General features: G+C 39.5%; 3 protein-coding genes across 3 annotated transcripts; 1 reads left to right on the top strand and 2 right to left on the bottom strand.

Annotated features, from left to right (window-relative positions):
* Positions 1 to 259: 259 nt before the first annotated feature.
* On the bottom strand, positions 260 to 4266 carry LOC103437768 (pentatricopeptide repeat-containing protein At1g74850, chloroplastic). Its single transcript, XM_008376269.4, has 4 exons — positions 2252 to 4266; positions 1387 to 1701; positions 1197 to 1304; positions 260 to 942 (listed from the first exon to the last, which is right to left on the bottom strand). Exons 1-4 carry the CDS (start codon positions 4117 to 4119, stop codon positions 603 to 605), a joined length of 2631 nt encoding a protein of 876 aa, XP_008374491.3. The 5' UTR covers positions 4120 to 4266; the 3' UTR covers positions 260 to 602.
* Positions 4267 to 4550: 284 nt separating this feature from the next.
* On the top strand, positions 4551 to 7747 carry LOC103437769 (uncharacterized). Its single transcript, XM_008376270.4, has 4 exons — positions 4551 to 4728; positions 4846 to 5022; positions 5368 to 6594; positions 7477 to 7747. The coding sequence occupies exons 1-4, from the start codon at positions 4714 to 4716 to the stop codon at positions 7510 to 7512; spliced, it is 1455 nt and encodes a 484-aa protein (XP_008374492.3). The 5' UTR covers positions 4551 to 4713; the 3' UTR covers positions 7513 to 7747.
* Positions 7748 to 9067: 1320 nt separating this feature from the next.
* LOC103437770 (TORTIFOLIA1-like protein 3) lies at positions 9068 to 12387 on the bottom strand. Its single transcript, XM_008376271.4, has 4 exons — positions 11171 to 12387; positions 10950 to 11058; positions 10234 to 10805; positions 9068 to 10021 (listed from the first exon to the last, which is right to left on the bottom strand). Exons 1-4 carry the CDS (start codon positions 11951 to 11953, stop codon positions 9620 to 9622), a joined length of 1866 nt encoding a protein of 621 aa, XP_008374493.3. The 5' UTR covers positions 11954 to 12387; the 3' UTR covers positions 9068 to 9619.
* Positions 12388 to 21347: the final 8960 nt, after the last annotated feature.

Genomic DNA, 21347 nt, shown 5'->3' with positions numbered 1-21347 from the left:
GAAAATAGCCTTTGTGGGGAAAAATTAGGACCTGTGGTAAAGTCAATTAAGATTTATGCCCAAAATTTTATCTCGAAAACAGTAATACATCAAATTTCGGAGAGAACTTTCAGCCCGGTGTAACTAAAAAAAAACTTTCAGCACGCTAAATTTTTTTTCTTCCAAATTTTGCTATATTAATCAGAAATATACTGGGTCTGATTGGTACATAAGCTTTTGAAGGTGGTTTATATTGTGAAGTGTGAACTAGAACAGTCTCTTAACTTGTCTCCAAAGATTTCCTCGACGCAAAATTCTAGTGTACATTTACACATGAAAAGGAATAACCTACGCCTACAAAAACACAATCCTCGCCGCTTGAGGTCTTACACGGGTAATCCAAGGACCAAAACTGACTTCGTATCAAAAAACTGTAAACAACCTTTAACTGACCTTGTCGCAGCGAGGACCGAAAATCATTCTCCGTCAAACTGAAACTGAAACTCTAAGAAATCAAACGGTGAACTGATCGTGAAGCAGCATTCCCGTCCTTCTGATTTGGGAAAAAAGTCGGTAAAACTTTCAAAACCTGTTAGCTGATGATGAGTATATCGAGTGTGTATTTAAACCGTGCTTGTCAAAAGCTCTGTTCTTGTCCTAATTCTTGCATCAGAACTGGCATCATTATACCGTCCACTATTGACAGCACGGGAGGATATCTTTGTTCCGGGAGGAGGAAACGGAGAGTTACTTAACGTGGTTATATTATTCCTTTCGGACCCCTCTGTGGATGGTTCAATGCTTGATAGAATCCGCTTGAGCTGAGGGCGCTGGCAGAGTATTCGACCATTGTTCCATTTTGGGAAAGAAAAGGACGCTGGCATATTATCCTGCAGAAATGTATAAGCAGCCTTTGCAATCGGTAGTTCTTGTGATATGGAGCTTTTCTCCATCTTCCCTCGTCTGATCAAATAAAAAACACATCACCCGTAGTCAGACAAGGTGAAGTATGCAATACCAATGACAAAGTTACAAAACCCCTAAATTCGATTTGTAATTCCTAAATATAGCCTTTCACGTTTTTTTATTCTCACCTACCTAGACCATATAAATCCTAGCCAACCCAGGTCATATAATCCCTAAGCAAGTTTTGATCAAGTAGGCTTTTAGAAGAAGAACATCAGAAAAGAAATTGTACAAAGGAAAGAGCAGCTTACACTACGACGACAGTTGCAAGATGGGGTAGATCCTCGCCATTGAGGAACATCTCATACATATTGTTTAGCCAAAGTGACATTGCTGTATATGCACCACCTTGCCACATCCTGCAAAATGGTCAACGTCAAGACTGAAATGAAGCTAAGTAAGAGAAAGAACATGGCTAGAAAGAGACAAATTCTCCAATACCTGTGCACATCAACAGACGCCACAAGTTTATTTTTACGAAAAAGTTCAGGAAAAAGCCCCCGCTGTGTTGCTTCATTAAGAACTCGCACAGCTCTTTGTTTCTGACCCAGCCACCAAAGTGCTTCCAGTAGAGTGTTGTAGAACCTCATTCCCAACCCGCATCCCTCAGATTTTAATTTGTCAAAAACATATTCTACCATCTGCCAGTTAGAGTCATCATCGTAGTCTCCCTTGATCATCTGCCCAATCACTTGATGAATATTTGATTGCCTGTTTGTAAGCATCTCATTCAGCAACTCATAGGCATCATCCCACCTGAAAGCAAGGAGCCTAAACGGTAAGACATAACAAGACAAACAAATAAACTTTGTTTCTGTAAAAGTTTCAAAATCCCATGGACCAACGATACTTATGCAAGCTTCAAAAGCAATCCAAGTAGAATTGATTTGAAAATCTCCAGTGACCGGTTGCTAAAGGCTATAAGATTAACAATGTAGTGAATGGAGAATGACGGGTTGAGCTTTAAGGTTGCAGAGGCCATACTGGACATATTTATTGCCAGTCCTCTTAGGTGTAAGATTCTGGGATAGAGAATGTAAAGGATGTATTGTCTGAAGCAGTGCAAGCTACCAATATAACATGGATTCTTTAATAATTAAGAACTTAGGAAGACTGACTTTTCGATACTAACCTACCATAGATTAAGAACTTAAGACTGGTACGTTAGTTACTGAAATTCAGTAATCCGAAATCCCTTACTGCCACTTCTTTTAGCAAATACACATCTTATCCATTAACTTAAAATGGATGGTTTAATTTAACAAACAAAAGCAAAATATTGTGAAACTATTGCGTGAATACTGACCTGTCACTCCTCGCATAAACAGCAAGCATCATGCAGTAGCACATGACACTGGGTAATATTCCTGAGGCTTTAATCTCTTGGAAGTGCTCCTCACACTCATTAACAAGACCTGCAACGCAGTAAACGCTTAAAACTGCCTCAAGGGTCCACTCATCAGGTTCGCATCTTGTCTTTTCCATCTCAACGTATGCCTTGATAGCTTCTTCAAATTGACCTCCTTGCCTAAAAGCTTCTATCATGCCATTGACTGTATGGACATTCCTGGCAACACCAGCCTCGCCTGTTATCAACAAGACTGCTTCAGTCTCCCTGTATAATCCGCCTCTTGCAAATGCATGTATCAGCGAGTTGTAGCTTTCAACTGATGGTTTGCTTCCCACTTCATTCATTATGTTGAAGGCAACAAGAGCTTCGTCATACAATGCCGCTTGCCCATATGCTTCAATAACCCCTGTATAGGCCTTGGTACTAGGCACTATTCCATTCTCGTGCATGTGAAGTAAAATTTTCTTGGAATCCTCATGGAGTCCTCCCTTTCCACAAGCATATATCAACCCTTCATACGTCTCCATATTGGGCTCGATTTTCTCCTCCACCATATCATGAAACAAAGTCACTACCTCCTTAAAATACCCACCCTCCCCAAACACTTGTATGAGAATGTTATACGTAGCTGCATCTGGCACTGTATTGCTCACTTTCATCTCAAGAAAAAGCTCCCGAACATCATCATACCTTCCATGACTCCCGTACAGATTCAACAAAATACTGTAAGTGGCGGCATTTGGCATACACCCTGCTGCCTGCATCTGCCTAAACACACCCATTGACTCTCTAATCGACCCCAATTGTGCATATGCCTCTAGTAACACATTATATGACGTAATATCAGGCAAATTCCCTCCAGCTTCCATCTCTTTAAGAAGCTCCGAGACTCTCTCGAGCTTGTCCAATTTACCAAAAGTTTCAACAAGGTAACGATACGTGGTTATATCCGGAACAATCCCACCCTCATTCATAGTCCTGAACACCATCTCCGCCTCATCACCTAATCCTCTACCAGCACAAGCACTAAGCAAAGTATTATAAGTAACAAGGTCCGGCAGTATTCCTTCGTGCCGCATTTCGGCAAACAATCCTAACAATCCTTCCCAATCCAACCCACCTCTTGCACAAGCATTGAGCACAGTATTATAAGTCAAAATACTCGGCGAAACCTTATCCTTCTTCATTCTACCAAGAAGTTCAAGGGAGGTTTCGTACTGACCGTTACGCCCGTAGGCATTGATCAATGCGGTGTAGCTGAAGACGCTGCGGACCACGCCCTGGCTAGGCATTTCGTCGAACACCTCGGTGCACTTATCCAGCAGCCCCTCGCGGCCGAGCAAGCTGATCATTATCGTGTATATGTGCTCGTTCGGCTTGCACCATATCTGGCGCTGCATATACTTGAAGAGGCGGAGCGACCGCTGCCAATCACCGCGCGCGGCGAACTCCTTGAACACCAAAGCGAAATCGTTCAGCGACAGCTTGTTCTTGAAAATGTCGAGGCACCGAGCGATGCTTCCGCGCGGAGGGAGGCTACTGAGTTTGTTAATTAGGGTCTCGACGTCGTAGCTGTACTTCCCCTTCTCCAGCGTCACCGACGGGTTCCCGAGGATGAGATCCTTCGGCTTCGCCCTGGCAGAGAACGCCAGCCGACGGTCGCCGGAGAGGAAGTTATGGCGGACGGATAAGAATCTCCGGTGCACGGACGAGTCCGGGGCTTTGGTGACGACAGTGAGCTGGTGGGACTTGGGGTTAATTTTGTAAACTGAGGCGGATATAGGCGAAGAGCTGGAAATGGAGAGCGTGGGGGAGAAGGACATTTCGGTAATTAGGCTCACATGAGCCTTTCGGAGCTTCGGATTGGATTTTTCTCTGCGAATTTTCTCGAGAAGGTTACCGGAGATAGCAGACGAGGAGAGCGGGTGGGAAAGACTGAGCTTGAAGAAGGACACGTGGAATTGGTTGTGGATAATACGGGGAAGAAGGCGGGTAAGTTAGTGGGTCGGGTCAAATTTAAACCAGTTATGTTTTCCCACAACAAGCCCAAATGCCTGTCATTCAGCCACGTGTCCGATCTCCACGTTCGCGCCTACTAGACGTCCACGTCACCACTAGTGGGACCGAAACCATAGCGCGGGACCCACAAACCTCAAAGGTCGCAACTGAAAAATGCGACTAACGAAAAAAACCGCACCGAGGGGTCGTGGCAAACACCGCAATTCAAGGAGGGTAACGAGGGCAAATTGGTAATATGGTAAAGACATTCAGTTCGCAACGGACAGCTGCTGCGAAGCGAGGGGGCAAACAGAAAAACCTCCGCGTCTTCTTCTTCTTCTTCCTTGTTTTTACTCAGGACTCGCAAACGACTTCGTTTTAAGCCAGCGGCGGCGTCGGGAGTGTATGCATTGACGGAAATGGGCGAGTCCGAGGTTGTAATTTCGGAACTAACTACCTTTTCTTTTTTTGGTTCTATGATCTTGTATGCGTTCGGTTTGGTGTCGGATTTCGTTTGATTTATGTTTGTTGGGTTCTGGGTTTGGTATCAGAAATTGACGGCGCTGAAGAAGGCGTACGCCGAGATAATCCTCGACACGGCGAAAGAGGCGGCGTCGCGAATTGTGGTGTCGGAGAGGAAAGCTCTGCGGTTTCAGAGGGAGCTCTTTTCGGCGAAAGACGAGGCCTTTCGGATGCTTCTCAGGCTCAAACAAATGTTGGATTCCAAGGTAACATGTTTTGTCTCAAATGGGGACTATGGGATTGCTTATTTTTGGTCTGTTTGGATGTCGGGTTTGACCGTTCTTGATTTTATGTTGATCGAGTAACGTGGATTTTGCAGTTGGGATTGGTCAAAGTTGTGTTTTTGTGAAGTGAGTTAGTGTGAATTGTTGTTTGGTTAAGGTTGTGTTTTTCTCAACGACGTATGATCAGTTGTTGTTTGGTTACGGGTTAGATTTCTTGTTATATTATGTTTTCATTTGAAAGGGGATTTCTTGGAGAAAAAGACATGCTTGTTGTTAATTTACTGATGAAATTAATCGAGGGTTTGATTGATTTCGCCGTGTGTTCAGGATGACAAGGCAAAGACGATGTCTTTGAGTCAACAAGAAAAGATTGACGAGCTCGAAGCCCAGCTGCAGGAAGCTGAGGATATAGTGAAGGAGCTTAGGGAAGAGTTGAGTGAAGTGCAGGCTCAACTGGAGAAGGCGAGAAGCAATCCAAGACAGTCGGATGAGCAAAATTTACAGGGTAATACTGCTGCTCGAGGGTCAATAACATCGCAATTGAATTCAATTTCGAATGGGACGTATGATTCTCTTAAGGATAATTACTGTGTTTGTAATCCTGATTTCGCCTCGCTAGTAGTGAGAAGTAAAGAGCCTGAGTTATACAGAAATGGATGCACTCAGAGAATTCGTGCATTTGAAAGCAACCTGTTGGATGAAAAATTCTCTCTTTCCGGACTTGTTGATGATGGGAAGAATGTAACAATCATCAGAGGAGATGATGAACATCTGCGTAAAACCCCTAAACCGAATGGTGATGATACAAATGGGGTAGAGGAGAACCCAAAAGAACTTAAAGTGATGCAGGCAGATGGTAGCCATATTCAAGCACCTGCCTTTAGGTCCTTCCAGAAGAAGAGAAAGAGAGCAGCTAGATTTAGGAGAAGCAAAGCTCCCTCATGCAGGTATCTTGATCCTCATCAGTTGATGGAAATGCGCCAAGTATCTGATTTCTCGTGCTCTAGAACTTCTGCTTCGTCACTCAATAGCAGTGTTCTCACAGATAATGCTTCAAAGAAGTCTGAAGATGAAATTCATAAAGTCACATCATCCATTTCAATCCCAAAACTGCCCTCAGATACAACTGAAATGAGTACATGGTCCGAATGTGCTAATGTTACTGAAAATGATAGTGGTCAGAAGGCAACAACGTTTGTTGAAGAATCCAGATTGACCGGGCAGGAATGTGTCTCTGCCGAGAGTCTGGCGGTTCTGGCATGCAAAAGAGATGTTGAGAAAGATTATCCGTTACATAAGTCAAATACGAAAGTATCCAATTTAGATGATGGCACTACTAGTCAACCTGAAAACAATAAGTTTCTCAAATATACATTCTGCAGAAAGCGCAAGAAGGGCACGCTAAACAACCCTGAAAGCAAGTCCCTTCTTCACAATGACACTTTGGAAAGGAAGACAGTCGAGGAACAAAATGGTTCTCTAGAGCCACAGAAGTCAAGCTTGTTGCTCAAATCATCTCGGGACAGTCGACGACTAGCACAGGTTGCTCGTCAGGTAGGGATAATCATAATATTAGTGTTTACTTCTTGTCATGTGTGTTTTTTTCCATGCATGTGTGCTTGTGTCACCTCTGGCTTACATTATTTGACACGAAAACTACAGGTCGAATTAGTAAAGTTATGCAAAATCCAATTGTCAATGCTGAATACTGAGAAGGTCAATCTGAATGCTTGCCTAGTTTGTCTTCTGTTCTTCCCGAAAAGATTAAGTATGCCTGTGTTACCCTGAAGCTATTGTGTATTAGAGCCAAACTCAAGCTGGTTAGATGTTGAATGCTGTGTGGCGTTGCCATATCAATATCCTGGAATAAGATGCCAATGACCGTAGTTGTGTAAGATCGTCGGTTAACTTGTTCACAACCCCAAAAGTGCTGTCGTATATGCACCCTGTTTTAGAGATCAACCTATATGTGTTATTAAGATTCAAAATATTCACCAAGAGATTAATATCCTTCATTAATGATCAATTACCATGACGAATCTCCTATAAGTTTTCTTTGTCATGTTTTTCCGATGCTCGAAGATCATCTGTTAGTGCATCACACTTGTCCGTCTTGTTTGTTTGTTCCACTGAAGTTCAGATGCCTCGAAGAGATTTGCCTCCGACCTTTTTTTGGATCTCCGATGGCATTGTCCTTATCTAGTCGTCCACCCTTTATTTCACCTTGTTAGGTTGCCTACGTGACTTTCACCTTGTTTTCGGTTTATCCCTAATATCTTCTCACAGTTGATAAATGCTCAGCCTGAGGTTTTCTTTGTTTAGTAGACGGCGTAAACGGACTGAGGATCTTGTAGCTTTGAATAATTGTTTTGAAATTGGATGAGAACATCTGAAGAATTTTACTTACTGATGCCTCCTGCATTTTCTGTTGCACAGCTTATATCTTTGTCGGAGAAGAAGTGGTGGCAATAGAGATATCGGTGGACTTTGCATGCCAACGGCGAGGATTTTGACGTCGAGTTAGAAACAAAACCAGATCATCTTCCTCTGCAACAAAGACTTAGAAGAATGGATGGAAAGATCCATTGTCGACGAACAAGTGTAGATTCCTGAGTTACTAGTAACATTTACCATATATATATATAATTGAAGGTAAAATCATTGGTTTTTTTTTTATATAATTGGGATTTACCTCCTCTCTTACTCATTTGCTATGCATCCACAATGCAACGGTGGCTTACTAACCCGAGCAGCTTAGGACATACATAATTCACCTATACACCAAACGGTTGTCAACAGATTATAGCATTTTTACAAAGCCTTAAAGGCTTTTTATGTTGGAAGCACTTCTGTTCATAAGCGTTTCAGCTAGAAGTGTTTTTATTCTAAACACGTAGCAATTTAAAAAGCTCGGATTTTCCCAAGGAAGATCATAAGGTGCTTCTCCTAAAATCATTTTCACAATGCATAAATATTTATATTTTTTCAGTTAAAGTCAAAAGCGCTTTTATTATCATAAAACACTTTTAGTCGTTCCAAAACCGATTCCAAACAAACCCTTAAGTAGTAGGACGAGGAGCTTGCGCGCCTCGCACTCACGCACAGACGATACCGAAAAGTAGCGGAGGGGGAGAGATGGGGATAGCGAGCAAGGCAGGGGATTGGGCATTCAAGGCGTTCACGGCGGGGCTCGGCGTCACCACCTTATAGCTCCCTAACTGAGAGTTTCATTTTCTCTGCAGAAAATCGACAAAAGAGGGTGCTGCTGCTGCTGCTGAGCAAGCCCCTTAATATGTATTTGTTTTTTTTTAGATTTATTAAATTATTATCCTGAATTGTGAAATCATTGAGTTCCTTTGGTAACATAGCCACAGCATTTTGTAGGAAAATTTGGAAAAATTATCAAAATTAGTTTATCATAATTATAATCAAAAGTCGAGATGAAAGTACTAATATACTTTTAATAATTGAGAAAGTCACTTTTTCATTTGCTCTTAACCGTGAAAAAACCAGGAGTGTCGCAGTAGGCACCGTGGTTTTTTCCACTTCCTACAATTCTTGCATCCCCAAATTCCGACTCTGTCTCTTTCCAGCATACTTGACAGTTGCCACAAAAGACACCGGAGTCTCATTTTAATTTTAGTTTTTGGTTCTTCTAGAAAACCTCATTTTACGGTATATTAATACTTTCATATCAATTTTTTTATGATTATAAAAGACGGTTATAATTCTATGTTGAATCCAATTTTGATTATTTTTCAAAATTCCCCATTTCGTGTGCTTGAGTTTGTCTAGAATGGACCGACCCATAACATGCATCGAGATTCCATGACCGTTGAATCCTTAACCATTGAATCCGGTCCATGCTATGGGCCGACACATTCTAGAAAATTTTCATATACCTGCCCTTTTAAAGGAACAACATGATGTTGCAAGTACTTTTAAACATGCTTAATTATTGCATTGCTTTACTTGTAGATCAAGCTTGAATGGGTCGGGTCGAGTCGCACGCCGAAACAAACAGCCATTTCAGAGAGTATAGAATTCATCTTCATCATTGCATCTTTTAACTCTTTCAGAGCAAGTAATGATCAGTAAGAAAGCTACAACTTAAAAGGAATGAAAACCCTACACTATGAGAGATTTTTCAGTGTACTGGGAATAGAGTCCGGTATACCAAGTGTCAAAACACCTAGTATACTGGACCGTGTTCTCAGCAGACTGAAAGATTTCTCTTACTCTACGACCCCTCTGTACATAATACATTCTCTGCACCAACCACCAAGAAAAATGGCGTTTGGTGATAAATCACGCTCCCTTGAAATCTTACTACAAAGAACAACGAGAGGTGCAGGAAATGAAGAGAACACAAAATATTCCCTTTCGTATCTTCGTCTACTATCGCCGGTGATTTTGCAGGAGGCTGCTAACCGAGAAGGCAATAACATAGCACAAACCTTCGGATTTGCCTTGATCATATCGCATCTATTGATAGCAACCAGGCCAACGATCCAAATACTACGAAAATAACATCGAAAATGTGATGAAAATCTTGTACGGTACCTCTGAATCCAACTCGCTAGTGACGTGTGGCATCTGATATACGCCTTGAGTCACTCCGAATCTCTGCCAAAGGGTTTACAATGAACCCACTCCTATCCTGGAGCCGAAACCTAAGGTTCTCCAATGCTTCAGCATTGCCACCGTCATCTGCTCTGTAGCGCATGGCTCCTGCCGGTGCAATGCCCCTGGAATTAGGAAGCCCTGGCGTTGAGTACCTGCCTTCTGTTTTCCTCCAGAACTTGGAACTCCAAAAATCAGCACCGGGTAGCAGGCAACACGAGCTGCGGCGTGAGTTGACTTTGGTCATCCTTCCACTTGACAAAGCCAAATCATATGAGATCCCATCCAGTGCTAGCTCTAGCCGTTGTACACGAGTCTCCAAGGAACGCATTCCAGTTTGCGAGTTGCCCATGAATTTCTAATGTAAGAAGTGAAACGAAGAAAATGATTAGCAGCAGCCCTACATCAAAATGCACTACAAACTCACCGTAGTTTCGATTCAAGAGTTGATTATACTTCTTCTTAACAACAGATTAATCATAATATAGGCACATTATGAGCTGCAATTATCAAGGAAAATAAAACAAATTACTTAAGAGTAAACTCGATTTTCAGGCAGTGGGAACAAACCTGCACGAGATCAAGTAAGCTGGACTGCTGCTTTTCAATCTGAAGAAGTTGATTGCGGATTCGTGATAAATCCTCGCATTCTCTGTTGTTCTTATGATTATCCTCGGTAACATTACTGACAACAACGGTAGATTCTGTCCTCTCCTCATGATACGGAGCCACACGAGATCCTGACCTTGACCCACCAAATTTGTGCACTTTGTTTTCAGAACTCCTACGGAACAAGGCCCGTTTTGTGTTCCCATTGATCCTCCTTTCTGGGATATTCACATCCGTCTCCTTAAAACCGCCATCAAAGGCCCCAGCCGATGAGGGAGCGCCAAGCGCACTAATCTCAGCTTCCCAATCTGAAGGCTTCTTACCGTCTGGTTTCCCTAACATCCCTGGATTCGCCTTCTTGTCCTTACTCTTCAAAGTACTTGTCTTCCTAGCAGTGGTAGCATAAGAACTCTGAGGCGGAGTTGATCTGCTAGCCGAGTTAGCTTTCTTCTTCAATTGAGTAGCTCCGGAACCAGGAGTATCGCTGTTTCTAGACCTAACCGGATGGCGTCCATCACCATCACTTGCATTCTCTGGATCCATCAAAGAGCCCGAAACCAATATCGAAAAACAGAAGAACATCAAATAAAATCATTTGAAAGACTAGAAAACCTACTAATCCAATGAATTTGCATAAAACCAAGATCAATTAATCAATGATTCGAATCTAGTAATACCTTTGGAAGAAGCATTTGATCGCGGCGGTGGGGAAGCCTCGTCGGAGAGATCGGGAATCTTCTTCCAAGCCTCCATCATCTGACTCATAACCTCCCTAACACTCTTCACCTATCACACACCATTCCAAATCACCCACATTAACAGTTAAACAAATTTAATTACGCTAAAAACTCGATAATTAATTAAATTTGTCAATTAACACAAAATAATTAAAATTTACCTTATCAAACTTCCGATTCTCGAACGTTCTTAAGGACCCAGCTTTGAACTCCGACAACGTCTCTCTCTCCACAACCGCCAGCTTGGCAAGCGCTTTCGCCGCGGCCTTCCTCGCGGCCCAGTCCTCGCTGCTTAGGAACGCGACGAGGCAAGGAACCAAGCTCCTCAAAACACCGTGACCGGTCGCCCCGCCCGACGCGATCACGGACCCGATCAACGTCAGCACCGCCGGCTTCGCCTTATATCCGTCGCACTTTATCAGCTTCTCGAGCCTCGGTAGCAGCCTCGCCAGCTTCGCGGGTTCCGGGTCGGGCGCGGCGTCGATGCCCGACGCCAGGCAGAGGGCCAACCCGATCTGCGAGTTCGGGTCCTGCTCCGTGAAAAGCGCGTCGGTTAGCGGCTTCAGAAACGAGCCGAAAGAAGAGGGCTTGGTGACGTGGCAGGAGAGGGAAGCGACGGCGTTTTGGCAGGCGGATCGGACCGCCGAGTCCGGGTCGCGGAGCCGCTTGGTAATGCTGGTGAGCATTTTGGAGAGGTACGGGGACAGCGAGTCGCCGTGAGTTTCAGAGAGGACGGTGACGAGGTGGACGCATTGTCGGCGTACCGGAGACTTGTCGGAGGCGTCGGTGGACTGGATGCAAGAGAGAAAAACGGGTACGGATGTCGGTTCGAGGGTCCGGGCGATGGATTCGAGCTCGGAAGCTGCGAGGGAATGAGTGTCACGGTCGGAGAGCTTATTCAGGCAGGTGAAGACCCGGTGCTTGAGGTTGTGGGCGGGAGGCATTTTAGATGGAGCGGTTTTGGTGGAGTCGGGTTGAGTTTACGAGTCCGGCGGCGGAGCTTCCGGAATGTCCAGCAGCATTGCCGGAGGAGCTGACGGTGGTTCGGTCGGTGTGTGTTTAGAGAGAAAGGTGGTTCGAGGCTCTGTGCTTTTAAACCGAAAGTGAAGAGGAGTCGGTGTACGGAACTTTTGAGGCGGGTAATCGCTACGGTGTCGTTTCGGTCAGGGAGGCAGTCGTTATTCGTTAATTACCAGTTTTTTACTTCACTCTAGGATGTTTAGTCATTAAACCTTGCTGGATTACCAAATCACCCTTGATTAGAATGTTTACTTGGAACATGGGAATCGAATCGAGAAGCCATGAATATAGGAATGCACTTGACTATATCTCCCAATCAATCTAATATTTAATTTTGGAATCGGGTATTAGATTACGTATTGTATTATGAGTGTTTTTTATTTATTTATTTTTTTATCCAGCATTCTGTTTTTCAGAGAAGTCATAATTGTAGAGGACAAAAAACGAGAATGCAATTGACGATATCTCCAAATCAATCTAGTATCTGATTCAGTGATTGAGATTTAGATTAGGAATTGTATTGTAAGCCTCATTTATTTATTTATCCAACATTATATTTTTAGGGAAGTCATGAATATAGAAGACAAAGAATGGGAATGCAATCGACTATATCTCTGAGTCAATCTGGTATTTAAGTCGGGGATCGAATATTATATTACGAATTATATACGCACACTAAAACATTAATGCTGGTGTTTCGATTGATAAAATGTCATTCAAAACGAGTAAACATGTTACGAGATTGTAGACCGAAATTCACGATTGTATGAGGATGAGTACACGTGAGCCCGACATCGTTGTTAGATGCTGATTGGTCCAATTGGGGAACTTTTAAGAATGGGAGGGATTTCAGGTGGAAGGACCACGGTGGTCCGGGAGACGGGTGAGAAGTAAATTTGGGGACAAGAGAGCACGTGACTAATCATAAACCGGCGGTAGATGGCGGGTTAATTTTGGGCCTGGCATTAAGGTGGTCACGTGACATTTGCCGGGGTTAATTATGCCAAAGTCACTGTGCACTGCCGACAATTTTTACTGTTAAAAAATGATAACTACTTGAGGCGAATTTTCTGGTAGTGCATGCGATTCAACTAAATCATAACGGAGTGCATAGTGGTTAACGGAGAGTTTGGTTTACTTGATCATGTTTAAGAACTAATTAATTAATTAATCGAAATTTTAGATTAATCCTTTATTTGTTGCACCTAATAAAAATAAGAGAGAGGTTGAACTAATTAAAGATCCGATAGGATAGCGTATTAGCATGAGAATATATACAAAATTATAAAATTTCAGGCCTTGTGCATCAAATAATAAGAACGTATTGATTTCTTATTTTCAAAAAGGGGTCAGTTAGTGGTTTCGTCACGTCAATCCATCTTTTCAGAGGTCGAAAAACTCACAAATGCATTATAGCTATAATTTCTATAGTTTTGGTATTTTTTATACAACGATATTCTACTTTAAAAGAAGTTGAATTAGGTTACGTCACACAATGGACTAGTCATCACAATGTTATACATCTTTGTTATTCATATGAGATGAACCTAACATCTCTCATTTATAAGTAAACTAGCAAAGAGCACACACTTTGTGTGTGTGAACAATTTCTCTTAATAAGTGCATTTTTTTTATACAATTAAGAGAAGCCTCCTTGTCAATGTTTTCTCCTTTTTTTCTTATTTTGTCATCCTTATGTAAATATTGTGTATCAAAAGTATGGGTAAATTTGAAAAAAAAAAGGGGAAATTTTTGACAAGGAGGGTTCTCTTAATAATATATATATATATATAATATAGATAATATAGATAAGAATACCATTAATCGTAATATTGGTTGTTATATTTATGGTGCTTGACAACAATTAGTGGACCAACAAAATCAAATCAGAAATGCAATTTGTAAATAATTGTGGGCCAAGAAATGTGTGCTTTCGAACCGTACAATAAAATAGCGGTCTCAACCTTTCAACCTCTCTCCTCACCTACCTGCCTACTTAACGTCTTAACCAGTTAACCCTTTCATGGGAAAGCTAAATGGTTTCTGAAGCAAAAGAACTCATTACTTCAACTGGATGAACGGCAATGATTGTGGACAAGGAAGAAGAAAATTGATACAGACTTGTAAAAGTTACGTATTTTTTGCGGGAAACAATTGAAGTGATTTTAGAACAAAAAAATATTTTCGCTAAAAAGCTTTCAGTTTGTTAAAAGCACCTCTAAACGAGTCTGTAATCAATAATCACTCTTGCTAGAGTCACAAACAGAAACCAACACAATGACATTTGAATTTCAGCCTTCAATAAACTCTAAACAAGCATTTATACATGTAGAAGAATTGTCTTATCTCGACTTTATGCACCAGGTGTGTGTCAGTGTGTGCACGACACATACACGACTGATGCATGAAACCGAGTTAATCAAGTTTTCATCTTATATAAAAGGTGCCATACAAGCAAAATTGAATGTATGATTGGAGGGACGACAAGGACAACGCACCATACCTTAACGTGTTTTCTAATGTCTTGACTGTTGATGCACAAAACTCATCCATATGTCTCTCATGCAGAGAACGAGAACTTGGGTCTTGACTCAATTCAGTGAATTCTATTTGCAGGGTGCAGGCCATGTGCAATTTGCTTTGTACGTAGCGCGACAAATAACATGAAGTTTCTAAGCTCAAAACATAAATATGCGGTTTAAGTATTCAAGTAGTAATATATTATAATATATGTATATGTATATGTGTGTGTATATATATATGTTATATGTATGGGAATTTACACAAGTATCACCTGAACTTGAAAGCATGCACGCTAGTACCACTTGAACTTTCAATTTTAATTTTTAACTACTTTGACTCTTTTAACCGTTGAAATTTACGACATATGTTACTTTCCATTCATTTTAGTTAAAACATGTCACGTGCCTCTCACAGAGAGGAATATTGTTGTCAATCCACTTATTAGGGCTCGCTAGATTCAATTTACGAAGGAAAAGGGAAATTTTTTTTAGCGTCGTTGGAGTTGGGTCATGAAGCGAAAGGGAAAAGTTGATTTCAGAACTAATTTTTGCCAAAAGTTGTTGAAGAATTAAAGTGAATATTGATTGCTGGCATCTATCTTAACATTAATTAAGTGAAGAAGGGTGGAGGATAACAAGTTCAAGCATGTGTCAATTCACTTATTAGGGCTTGCTAGAGTCAATTTATGAAGGAAAAGAGTAATTTTTTGGAGCGTCGTTGGAGTTGGGTCATGAAGCAAAAGAGAAAAGTTGATTTCGGAATTAATTTTTGCCAAAAGTTGTTGAAGAATTAAAGTGAATATTGATTGTTGGCATCTATCTTGGCATTAAGTGAAGAAGGGTGGAGCACAACGAGTTCAGATATGTTGGGAAGCCCCAAGTTGTGTGTATACAAACCATATACAGAGAATGCGGCAGATACTGCCAAGAACAAAACATTCTTTTGGTTAGAGTACTGCATGCTGCCATGCTTGTTTTTCACGTGAAAATTTTTCTTATTTTTCATGTAGATTAATTGGACACATTAATATATATAGTCAATCTTATGATCATTAGGATTTTGATGCCGCGTTGTGCTATTCACACGTCGTTTTTACCCTTTCACACATTATTTTAAATTTCTGGTTATCGAATGACTTGAAGAAGATAAAATAACAAAAATTAACATAACGATGACTTATGTATGAATTCTTTTTCCTAAAAACCTTCTACTTCTTTCTTAACTCTTTCACATAGAGTGTGAGAATTTATAATATCGTAATATCTAAGTTTTGGGAATTTTGTTGTAGTATATATCCTTTTGCTTTAATATATAGGTGGGTGACTTAGAATTATAGACAAGACTTTGATTGAACTTATAGGTGTGCAATGTGCATGTTCCAAGGTCATCATACCACATGGGATGTGGACTCAAAATTATCTTGAGTGGCATTATAGCCATTAAAATTATAAATTATTGTATCCTATATATGATGTATCATCTTTCATCATTCACAATTTGTTTCTTTTTATAAAGGAATCAATTGGTGGTTTCGTCAAAGCACTTTTTTAGGGACTGAGAAGATTCATAAAGGTATTTCAGTTTTCCTCTAGCCACCATCTTGTGATTCACAACGCAGGAATCGAACGCAAAATATACCGTATGAAATATAGGTATAAAGTTCGTCCTTAACTATTGAATCACTGTTGTGGTTATCATTCATAACTTGTTTCTGTAATGTGCTTTTAAAATAAGGCTATCATCGGATTCATCACACCTCATAATTCCACATGCAAAGGAAAAGGACAATTAGGTGGTGGCCTTTGGCTTTCAAAGAGAATGAATTAAAAGAAAGAACAAAATGTCCTTGGCACAATCCTAGAGTCTTCATTTCTTCACATTTTTTGGGGTTTAATTAGACCTACTTATTTGATTTACTATACAAAATATCAGATAAAACAGTGCGTGGATTATTAATTTTAACAATCTCACTCATTTGATAAAACAATGTGTGAGAGACCAACTCTAGCATAATTCATACTCATATGATAAAACAGTACATGAGCGACTAAATTCAACAATCTCACCTAAATTTGTGGTTTGTATAATCGTATTAGGTCTAAACATTATTTTTGTTTGCTACCCCACTCATAGTGGGTGGGACGTCCCTACTAACCTGAGTGGTTTAGGACGAGCTTAAAGTGACTTCGCAACAGCAATGAACATAATTAAAACACCATGCCTCACTTGACCAAGGCTCTATCACCAATCACTTTAATATCTTACTCAGTTATAAGCCTACGCTACTAGGCTCGCCAGTCTAAACATTATTTTTACCCCAAAACTTTGATGTTTATACTTTGATGTTATCATTTTTGTAATTTGGGTTTAGGCCATGGTCAACCATATTGAGGACCACAAGATTGTTGGATATGGTAGTCCAAACTTGAAGTTCCCTAACTTTAGGCCTTCAACATCGGATCTAACCAGTCATAGAACCCCACGCAATGAGATGCATACACCTGAAAATTGCCTTGAACTTGTTAGCTGGTTGGCAACATAATTTTGTGGTTAGATTTGAAATGGAAAGGTGAACTAAATAGGACAGGGACGGTTTCATTCTTCCTTTGGTGCTGATTTTATGGACACCCAAGAATTGTTTTTTGGGCCCTCAATAATTTGCCCATCCAAATATTTCGAAAACTTGCTTAAGTTTTAGCCCAATGCAAATCTTTAAAATAAGTCCAGCCCACTTTTTCTTAGTATAGTGAATGCTCAAAGCTCATTTAGTCAGTGAACTATGTAAAAACAGATGGATAAAAATAGTAAAAGCATTACAAACCGTCTATATATATAATTAATTGACTAAACGATCTTATTTTATATTCAACTTTTGCAAGAATGATCTTTGCATAGTGATTTATAATATGAATAATTCCTATTATAGGCACGAAATTTTATAAATCAGAGACAAAAATTGTTAAGTTAGAGTTCCTACTCATTATTATGTAGCTAAGCATTGTTCGTAAGAGCTCCAGTAGCATCAAGAAGATTTAATCAATAATTCTACTTTCTTAGTTGCGGGACTAATTGGGTTTTTGTTGTGGCAAGTCCAAAAACCTTGTTTAATCTTGGCCCGATTTATGCTCTTAGCATGGCAAGCGCTAGTCACAAACGGAAGACTTCGTGCAAAACCGAGCCCAGTCACGTTTTAAAATTTGTACAACAAATTCTAAATAATGAGATAAGATTGTATTATTGTTGTTGTAAACTCACACAGTAGTCGAAAAGTTTGCAATAAGTACATGTGAGTTTAAATTTTTAATTAATATTTATTTTGAGTTATATATTTATCTCCTGAGTTAGTATGACTCTTATCACCATAAACTTTGTTATTGTATAGGAATCAAACAGTTTGGCCGATAAAGATTGGGGTAACAAAAACTCACGCCACTGCAAAAACAGTGTTCTAATCAAACTAATTAGTCTAATTTAAATAGATTAGTGTTTCGCTAAACAAGGAATTTGTGTCAAACTTGAACACATTAAGAGTGTCTCGCCCTATTTAAACGCGATCTTCAATATTCGTTCAGCACTGGTGCTTCGAGTTTAAACTGAGGTAATTAGTATGCTCACTTTTCAACCATATCATCATGCCCTAGAAATTGCATATCTGAATGAGTTTTCGATTCGATTTGTTACTTTTTTTTTCTTCCTTTTTCTTTGTATTTAATCGTTTGTAGAACAACTATAATCAAATTAACAAATTTCAACCCTGTCATAATTTTTAATCCACGGGTCATGAATAAATCGTTGATTGGTGTGAGATTCATATGAAACTCACCGTTGGTAATATATTTTACATATTTTGCATTATTACTTGGTTCAGTGTCAGACCTATCAAGGGACAAGAGGGTCAATTGACGAGTACTCTCAACTGATCGTCCAAACTCCAATGAGTCTCTTAAATGACTTGGGTGATGCCCCCTTGAAAATTCGAGTTGTCCTTCGTACATGTCCTCCAACTGCTTACTAAAATAGAGTTGCCCTTCTTTTCTTTTTTTTTTTTAAATATATATAAAAAAATGCTTGTAAACTTTTACATATGACCCTCCGAGTAATTTCTCGATATTTTTTTGAGCAAGTTTTTTTCCTTGCGTAAACCCTAATTTGTTGGTTTTTATGAGCATTTTAGTTTTGGACAGCTTCTTGCTGAAAAAGAAAAAAAAAAATAGAAGATGGTTGCAAGACCCGTTTGGCTTTATGAGGCCAACTTTGAAGACGCGTTAAATTTAGTAAATAATGTCAAGGTACAACGTTTCAGAGCAACAAATTTGCAAGTGTTGTTTTTTATTTATTTTTTATTTTGACACGAACTATATATGGTTTTAATTTTTTTTTTCCATTTGTTTTTCTACGTATTTCCTTTTGCAGAAACGAGATGAGCAAAAATACGAGTTGTTCTTGCATATTCTGAATGAGTTTCGGGCCAAGAAGATAGACATGTCCAAAGTAGTGGACGAGGTTAGTATTATTGTTATTATTTTTGTACATATATTAGAAATGGAGATTTTGAACACACATCTATGAATATATGTTCACAATCACTCTTAATTATGTGAGTCACTCTTAATTACTTAAGTTACAAACCTTTTGCTAAACGAGGTTCTTATTCATACGACATAACAAGCAACCCGTATACACACACACACACACGTAAGTCATAAATTGACTGAAAAAAAACAACATATTATTGAAACTGTTGCTGAATATTGTTGCAGGTGACCCTTCTTCTTCAGGATCGTGATCTTCTCGACGAGTTTTACAGCTTCCTACCACAAGATTTCAGTCGAAAGCTATAGACTGAAAGAAATGTCCAACAATGAAGCCAAAATCTACCACAAATGACTGGATTTGTATTGGATGGTTTACTTATGAACAACGATTGTTTACTGGTTTAAATTTCCCAATGATCAATTTAATTTCTATTTATTCAGGTATTGAATTACAAATTGTAATGTTTGCATTGACTTACACTCTTTATTCATAGTCATCGTGTTGATGTTGAAAGACGTTGCACTGCATGTGCTTGTAAGGAGTTTAGCCGCTCTCCTAGTGCCAATATGTTTTAAAGTGAAACATTTAAGTTCACGTGTTGAGCTCAATAACCTATGTGTTCTCACGTCACTCAATATATGTTGCTTATGCGTTAAGATAATGATGCACCTTGTTAGCGTGCATTGAGAATGTGATTCTACATTAAAAACTGAATGAACATCTTGCATGTATTAGAATGGAACCTAAACTTGTTTTAGTTGATGGAGCTGAAAATAAGTGGCCTGGTACATGACCATTAGAGCCAATAAGCACTGGCATGCCCTGCAGGACCTGCATCTCCATGAAGATTAAGCATATAATTTTTTTCTTTTGGAGCAGAGCCTTTTTTTTTTGTCCAATTGGAGTAGAGCAATGAATTTAGGCCATTTTTTGTAACTTTGTTATTGATTGAATTCCAAAAGGTCTTTTTTTTTTGTTTTTTTTTTTACACATACGATATTATTTGTATTATTGAGTGAAAAGTGTGTTAAGCCTTACAGTAAACTAACCACAATAATTCAGTTTCAATTCGTCGTAGTGAGAATCGAACTAAAACTTATCACTTACAAGTGAAGAAGAATATCACTATTCTATCGTTTGGATGGTGAAAGATTTTGGTTATGTGGGACCTACATGGATGACACATCATCAAACTAACAGTTATTTTATGAAAGTTGACAGCAAAGATCAATGCTACATGTTTTATTAAGTTAAGGAACGAATTCTAAACACGATGGGAGGTCATATACAAATTTTAAATTTGCTCTGAAATTTTGTTCACGTTGCAATGCATATTAATTAACACACGATTATGCCGCAGCTACCAACAGCTCGATTTCTTGAATTGGAAAAAACAATATGGCTATATGCCTGCCTGCTAGTCAAAGACTATCTCAAAGCAAAAAGCCGATTCCTTCATTTTTTCCCTCGATATTTATGCATATTTATAAATATTTTTTTAGGCAACGTATTTTTTGGAATCTTAAATATTTTGATCGACGTCAATATTATATATCGTGTTCGACATCTTCACTACATATATGATTGATAGGGGTGGAATTCCACATGGTGTGACGTCAATATATATGGTGATGGGTTTTAACTTTTAAGGTTGGTTTAGTACTATAATTTTGACTAATCATCTTCTTAATCATCACTTAAATATAGCTTTAAGAGTTTAGACGTCATCTCATTAGATCGTCAAATCATATCCAAATATACATGCATCAAAGATATGTGTACATATATTTTAATGAAATGTTGATCTTCTGTATAATTGGTTTGATGCATGAAATGTGCACGTACAACATGTGGTTAGTTCCAGTTTTACGAAGCATTTTGTCTAGCATCTTGCCCTCATGGCAACCTAGTTGATTAAGAACATCAAAGAAATAAGAATATCATCTGAAATTACAAACTATTCATGGCCACTACTACAAAAGGGGATATCACTGGCGTTTTAAAACCGACAAGAAACACTAGTTAATGTCGGATATTTGGTAAAAAATCGACATTAAATCACACAATGTCGGATAGAGTTACGGACACCAATACTACCGTCACAAAAGGGTAATGACGTCGCTTATTCCTCTTAATCCGCCACCAAGAAGTAAAGTAATATAAATTAAAAATAAAAAACAGCGTCGCTTAAAAGCGACATCGTCCCTTACGTCGCTTTTAAGCGACATGAAAATCTGACATGATAGCACTAAAAAGCGA

This window comes from Malus domestica, chromosome 06 (genome assembly GCF_042453785.1).
Source record: "Malus domestica chromosome 06, GDT2T_hap1".
NCBI classification, from domain to species: Eukaryota; Viridiplantae; Streptophyta; class Magnoliopsida; order Rosales; family Rosaceae; genus Malus; species Malus domestica.
Note: the sequence above shows the minus strand (reverse complement) of the source record. Positions and strands in the feature narration are given on the sequence as shown.